The 7,745-nt window shown below is 47.7% G+C and overlaps 1 protein-coding gene across 1 annotated transcript in view; it reads left to right on the top strand.

The window, feature by feature from the left end:
- The first annotated feature begins 1,610 nt into the window (after positions 1–1,610).
- LOC129699829 (adenylate cyclase type 8-like) overlaps positions 1,611–7,745 on the top strand; it is an 81,129-nt gene continuing 74,994 nt past the window's right edge. Inside the window, exon 1 of the mRNA XM_055639949.1 lies at positions 1,611–2,743. Within this exon, the coding sequence (XP_055495924.1) occupies positions 1,883–2,743 (861 nt within the window). The 5' untranslated portion in view covers positions 1,611–1,882. The remainder of the gene's footprint in view (positions 2,744–7,745) is intronic.

Below are 7,745 nucleotides of genomic sequence, written 5' to 3'. Positions count from 1 at the left end.
AGCGGTGCTGGGCTCGGCTCGGAATTGGTGTCGGTGACTGTGGACCAGGTGCTGCCGATTGCCCCCCACTGATGGAACTCTCCTGTTCCGTCGGAGTCGAACGGGGAATGACCTTTCTTGATTGTTTTCCCTTGTTTATCATTTGAGTATTACAAACAAGAGCAAGGGTTTGGGAAAACACGACCTCAGAGTAAGTTACTTACCTGGAGGTCCCATTTTTAAACTTCTAGCCGGAGCGCCTGTACTCCCGTTCGTCGCTGTTGCACTGCGTGAGACGCTATGTCGCGCATGCATGGTGGACGGGGTCTTCACGTAGTCACTCACGTGACTCCGAAGTAAAATTCCACAGATTCACCACCCTCTGACTAAATACATTTCTCATCTTCTTCCTAAAATAAATTTCTCATCATCTCCTTCCTTTAATTCTGAAACTCTGACCTCTGGTCCTAGACTCTCCCACTAGTGGAAACATCTCCACATCCACTCTATCCAATCCGTTCACTATTCTGCATGTTTCAATCAAAGATCTTATAGCTTCGCTATAAGATCTTTGGTTTCAATGACCCCCCCCCCATTCATAATAATAATAATAACTTTATTTATAAAGCACTTTAAACAACTGCAGTTGCCACAAAGTGCTGTACATGAGAACTCATGGACAAGAAGTTATTACAAACCATTAAAAACCGTAAAACAAAGGACTATAAAACAGTAAAAATTAAAAGACATTAAAAGCACTAAAAACAGGAGCAATGTCTCGGCCAGTGTCGAAAGCCAGAGAATAAAAATGAGTTTTTAGGGTGGATTTGAAGATGGACAGTGAGGGGGCCTGTCTGATGTGCAACGGCAGGGTGTTCCAGAGTGCCGGAGCAGCAACAGAGAAGGCTTTATCCCTTCTGAGCTTCCGCTTAGACCTTATTCATCTAATCTCCAGCGAGTACAGGCCCGGTGCCGACAAATATTCATCACAGCTTAACCTACTAATTCTTGGGATCATTCTTGTAAATCTCCTCTGGACCCTCTCCAGAGCCAGCATATCCTTCCTCGGATATGGTGCCCAAAATTGCTCACAGTACTCCAAATGTGGCCTGACCAGTCCCTCAACATTACACCCCTTTGTATACTAGCCCTCTTGAGTTTGATTTATTTACTACCGATTCGACTTCATCTTGGCTGGTGAACCCGTTACAACTGCGTGTGGATTTATTTCACGTGGACCAGGAACGTCGCTGCAAAGAGGCAGCATCTCCGTCAAGTACACGGCGGACACACCCGCTGAGTTACTGAGTTACTGCAGCACACTTTTTTTTTGTAAACCAGCACCTGCAGTTCCTTCTTTCTACATATCACTCTGTGGAGGTGACTTCAGCTCTCTGCTCCTGACGGGGAAGTTTACTGATCATTGTTATTTCACGAAATCTCAAGTGGTTGGTTGAGGCACAATGTTGAGGCGAGTCATTCAGCAGCGGGCTTCGTGCCGACCTGGGCTTTTGAGCGTCGTGCAGAGTGCTGGACTGAACGATTGAGTGCGTTTAGGGGTGACAGAGAGGTGAGCCAGTGTCGCAGCCGCTCCGGGGGAGGGAGTTGAGGGAGGTTGTGCTGCACAGGCCGGCTCTGTGTGTCAGCTCTCGCCCGTCATCAGTAGGTCGGGTGCGATGCCAACGATAGGCGAGGCCACGGCATTGTGAGCGAACAATACCGGTGAGGTGTCACACTCGCCCAGCGCTGGAACAGAGTAGCGGATGCGAGCAGCTGAACGTTGTCTATGTAATGAGTGGAGCTCGACCCTTGCGTTGATGTTAGTTTACGTTGGCAGCGGTGCCGGGAGAAATGGCGCTCGCCCATAACTTGTCACACGCCCACCGCGGCTGAAGCTGTCAAGATGGACCGGAGCGCGGGTGGTCGTGGTGGTGGCCGCTCGCAGTCTCTCTCAGGCATGGACACCTTAGTCGAGAGCACCGAGCTGGAGGTGCCCATCCAGCAGCTCTCCACCAACTCCGTCGCTCAGCAGGAATTCCATTGGGAGAACATAGTCAAGCTCTTCGGCAAGAAGTCGGACCAGCTGACCGCACCCGACAGCTTCCCCAAGTATAAGTTTTCCATCAAGAATGAGTATATTACCAACATCAACCAACGTATCCTGAACAATATCCGCTCCGAACGCGGTTCCATCCACCCGGGCTCCATGACGGAGGTCATCCCCGAGTTCTTCGTGTCGACTGGTTACAACTGCCGTGGCTTGCTGTTCCCCACCATTAACCACTCCTTCCGATCCCAGGAGTTGGAGAAGCTGTACCAGCGCTACTTCGCTCGCCAGAGGCGCAACTCTGTCGTGGTGATGAACCTGTTGGACTGTTTCACCAAGTTCACAGTGCTGATGGTGTATTTCTTCCTGGTGCCCGACATGATCGAACCCATCAAGAGCGGGCTGACGGGCCTGATCATCTTCTTCTCCACCACGCTGTGTTTCATGGTGCAAGCCGGCAAGGACGCCATCTCGCACAACTACTTGCAGTATATCGGCCTGGCCACCTGGTTCTACCAGACGATGCAGATTCTCCTGAACGTGGGGATGGGCCTGGAGACCAACGAGACCTGGTACATCCTCTTCATCGTGTTTGGCACGTACACCATGCTGCCCCTGCCGCTGCTCTGGAGTATCCTGGCGTGCACCACCTCCACATGCGCCCACCTGCTGATTGAAACATTCCGCTTCACCCACACCCGCGCGATTATTCACCAGGTACCACACCACATTTCCATTCGAGACTTTACACCCCTTCTGTCCTCGGTCATGTATAAAGACATGAAGGAAATATATATGGCGAATGCACCGTTTTTTTCCCGAGGTAGGGCAATCAAGAACTAAATGGCATAGGTATAGGATGAGCGCAAAGGATTGAATAGGAAACTGAGAGGCAACTCTTTACCCCTTCACCTTAAACCTATGTCCTTTGAGTCTCGATTCCCTCACTCTGTATCATGAGACTCTGTGCGCCTACCTGATCTATTCGTGTCGAATTTGGAAAACTGTATAAGATCACCCCTCATCCTCTTGCACTTCAGGGAATAGAGTCCTAGCCTGCTCTGCCAATAGCTCAGGCCCTCATCCTGGCAACATCCTGGTAAGTCTTTTCTGCATCCTTTCCAGCTGGACAACATATTTCCCATAACGTGATGTCCAGAACTGAACACAATATTCTAAATGCGGCCTCACCAACATCTTATATAACTGCACAACCAATTCAACTTCTATACTCAATACTCAGATGAAGGCCAATGTGCCGAAGGCGTTTTTGACCACCATATTAACCTGTGATGCCATTTTCAATGAACAATGTACCTGCACTGCTAGATCCCTTTGCCCTACAGCACTCCCTACAGCTCTCCCATTCATTGTGTAGGTCCTGCCCATGTTAGACTTCCCGAATGCAACACCTCACATTTCCCTGTATTAAAATCCATCAACCATTCCACAGCCCACCTGGCCAATTGATCAAGATCCTGCTGCAAATTTTGACAACCATCTTCACCATCTACAATGCCAATCACTTTTGTGTCATCTGTAAACTTGCTAATCATGCCATGTATGTTCTCATCCAAATCCTTAATGCAGATGACAAACTGCCATGGGACAAACACCGAACCACTAGTCACAGGCCCCCAGTCCGAAACGCAACCTTCCACCATCTCACTCTGCTTCCTTCCATGAAGCCAACTTTCTATCCATTCAGCTATCTCTCCTTGGATCCAACCTTCCAGAGCAGACCACCATGCGGAACCTTGTCAAATGCCTTGCTGAAACACATATGTACAATGTCTACAGTTATGGTGTCTTCAACCTTTTTGGTCACATCATTAAAAAAACTCAGTCAGATTCATGAGGCCTGACCTCCCCTGTAGCGCACCATGCTGACTATCCCCAATCAGCCCTGATCCATCTAAATGCACATATATTATTCCCTCAGAATACTCTATATGAATTATTGGAAGTGGTGGCATTGCCCAAGCAGCTGCGGCTCGCCTGCAGTCTGTCTGTCTTTCTTCTATTTGTCATCTTTTGGTCTTGTTAGATGTATGTTTTAGTCTATTTTCAGTTGTGTATATGTGGGGAGTGGGAACTTTTTAAAATCTCTTCTTTAACCGGGATGCAACATTTTCCTTGCCGTATCTCTGTTTGCGCTGAGGCCTAACATCGCGGAGCTGGGGGCCTCCAACTGGAATCGACCTTGAGGGCTCCGGTGGCAGAGTCTGTGGACATTCCATCGCGGAACTGGCTGACTTCGGAGGTTGTGGTGGCGCTGTGGCTGCGACCCGACTTCGGAGCTACAGAGGCTTCGGCCGTGGGCCCTGTGGACGGTAACGTCGGGAGTTCGCAGGTCCCTGGTTGGTGACCAATTTTCGGGAGCTCCAGCAACAGCAGCTTTGTCTGCCCTGTTCGCAATTTGAATCGGCCTGTTTGCGGGGCCTTTCATCGCCTGGCTCGGCCGGCGGGGGCTTCAACATCGGGAGCCTTGATCGCCTCGACGAGGCTCCCTGACCACAGGAGAAGAAGCAGGGAAGAGATAAACCTTTTGCCTTCCATCACAATGAGGATGTGTCTGGAGGAGATTCACTGTGATGGATGTTTGTGTTAAATTGTGTTAATGGTGTGTTTTGTTGCTTTTTTACTGTCATGACTGTATACTATGAAATAAAGGAAACTTTCCAACCACAGATGTAAGCTCACTGATGTGCAGTTCCCACCCTTTTACCAGCAGCCCTTCCTGAATAGAGGCACTACATTTGCCACCCTCCAATCTTCCAGCACCTCACATATTTAATGACGATACATCAATCTCAGCCAGGACTCCTGCAATTTCCTCTCTAGCTTCCCACTGAGTCCTCGGATATATCGGATCAGACCCAGGACCTACAGCATCTCCTTGACCGTAATACTGACTGCTCTCAAGACACTTACAGTGACCGCCCCAAGTTCCTCGATCCTCCAAGGAGAAAACAGAGTAGAAAGACTCATTGTGGACCTTGTCCATCTTGTTTGGCTCCACGCACAGTTGACCTACAGGGTCCCACTCTTTATCTGGTTACCCTTTATGTACTTATAAAATCTCTTGGGATTATCCTCAATGCTATCCGCCAAGGCAATTACCTGTCCCCTCTTTGCCATGAATTTTTTTAGTTTGCTCCTTAGTTCCCAAAACTGCTCCCAGGATACACTTGACCCCAGCTGTCTATACACTTTGAAAACCATCCCACTCATCAATATCATCTCCAGTCTGATTACATCTCTCTCCTAGGCTTTGAATAATGGCAGCCTGGTGGTCTTAGAATACTAGCCTTACAGCGCAGAGGGGCCTGTCGGCTTGCTTAAGTCATGTCGACATTGATGCCCATGTACACTGATCCTATCTGCCTGCATTACAACATATCCTAGTCTATTTCAGTGTCTGTTTAAATGCCTCTTAAACATAGTAGAACAATCAAGCACAAGCACAGGCTCTTCGGTCCACAATGTCTGTACCAAACATGATGCACACGCCATTTCTTATCTGCCTCAACAACAACAGCTGCTAAGATGGTGCCCAAGCCAGGCGACTCCCTGCATGTTGTTCCCCAAAGCAGTGCTGCAAACATTAACTTTCTGGGAACTATCATCTCCAAGGACCTTAAATGGGGGGCTACCATCGACTCCACAATCAAAAAGGCACAACAGAGGATGTACTTCCTGCGGCAGCTGAGGAAACACAATCTGCCACAATGATGCAATGATGGTCTAATTCTACATGGCCATCGTAGAGTCTGTCCTCACCTTCTCCATCATGGTCTGGTTTGGCTTAGCCACCAAGCACGACACCTGGAGGCTGCAGCGAATCGTCCGATCAGCTGAGAATGTTATTGGCTGCAACCTTCCCTCCATTGATGAACTGTACACTGCAAGGGCCAGGAAGCGAGCGGGCAAGATCATCTCTGACCCCTCTCACCCTGGCCACAAACTCTTTGAATCACTTCCCTCTGGAAGACGACTCCGGACTGTCAAAGTTGCCACAGCCAGGCATAAAAACAGCTTTTATCCACGAGTAGTTGCTCTACTCAACAGCCAAAAATCTGTAGCCTCTTTTTGCTCTGGTATTTTATTCAATTCACATGTTTAATCGATAATGTTTTATTATTAATGTTTAACATTTTATGTGTCATTCCTAACTGTCACTGTCTGTCATGTTGTCACTTGCGGGCGGAGCACCAAGGCAAATTCCTTGTATGTGAATACTTAAATACGATAAAACTTTATTCATCCCCGGAGGGTAATTGGTCTGCCAACTGTCACAACACACAAGGGGCACGAAAAAGTTGGAATTATAAGTGAAAACTAAAAGAAAAGGACAAGCGCCTGTTGTCAGGCTGTTGTGTGCACAGCACCTTCACATGAACAAACACACACAGACTTATCCCCCGGGCAGAGGATTCTAAAACTAGAGAGCCCCCCCTCTCCACCACACAGGGTTCCCCTTTGTTTTCCCACCGTCCCCCATGGCGGTCCCGCCACGCCGGGTCCCCCATTGTTCTTCACAGCGTTCTCCCCATGCCAGGTCCCCATTGCCTTCTCCTCGCGCTCATTGTTCATTGGTGTCCAATCAGTAAAATTAATCAGAAGGACAGTGAAACTAATGGGAGAACTAGGGAGGGGGATGGATGGAGGGAGAGGGAAAATAAGGGATACTTGAAGTTAGAGAAGTCAATGTTCACACCGCTGGGGTGTAAGCTGCCCAAGCGAAATATTTTTTTTTTTTAAATTTTATTTTTATTAGAAGTACGGTAAATTACAATACTACACAACACATATATCTTAATACATTTTTTGTACCGCTTCATTTTTTTTGAGCTTTAAGAAAAAGATAGAAGTAAGGAAAGTAAAGAAAGTGGGCGAGAGTCGTGAAGTGCAAGAGTGTTGGGAAAAGAAAGCCCCTTAGAAAAGAAGTTAGAGAAGGAAGTAAAGTGAGAAAATAGATCCTAGAAACGAAAGAAAAAAAAATAGGAACAATCGCTCTATTATAACATTAAACTCCGCAGAAAGGGGACTACCAACCAAGTCTGTTTTTGTTGTTTTACCTCCCGTTACCAGGTCCTGATACCACTTATTTATTTATTTGTTTATTTAAATTACTATTGCACCTCATACTTGTAAATAGGTCCAGAAACTATTACGCCCAAGCGAAATATGAGGTGCTGTTCCTCCAATTTGCGCTGGGCCTCACTCTGACAATGGAGGAGGCCCAGGACAGAAAGGTCAGATTGGGAATGGGAGGGGAAGTTAAAGTGCTGAGCCACTGGGAGATCATGTATATTTCGGCGGACCAAGTGGAGGTGTTCAGCAAAACGATCGCCGAGCCTGCGCTTGGTCTCGCCGATGTACACGAGTTCACACCTGGATACAGTCGATGAGATTGGAGGAGGTGCAAGTGAACCTCTGCCTCACCTGAAAGGGCTGTCGGGGTCCTTGGACAGAGTCGAGGGAGGGAGGTAGAGTGACAGGTGTTGCAATTATGTACAGTCTTTTCGTTGACTAGACAGCTCTCAAACAAAAGCTTTTCACTGTACCTCAGTACATGTAACTATAATACATAAACTAATCTAAACCAAAGCTTCTGAAACACCTGTAAATCTCCATTGCCCTTTGTTGATGTTCTCAAATTTGAATGGCAATAGGTGATGTTACCTCTCAAATATGTCATACATCTAAAGCGCCC

This window comes from Leucoraja erinacea, chromosome 8, assembly GCF_028641065.1.
Source record: "Leucoraja erinacea ecotype New England chromosome 8, Leri_hhj_1, whole genome shotgun sequence".
Taxonomy (NCBI): domain Eukaryota; kingdom Metazoa; phylum Chordata; class Chondrichthyes; order Rajiformes; family Rajidae; genus Leucoraja; species Leucoraja erinaceus.
The sequence above is the reverse complement of the archived record's forward strand: the minus strand, read 5'-3'. Positions and strand labels throughout refer to the sequence as shown.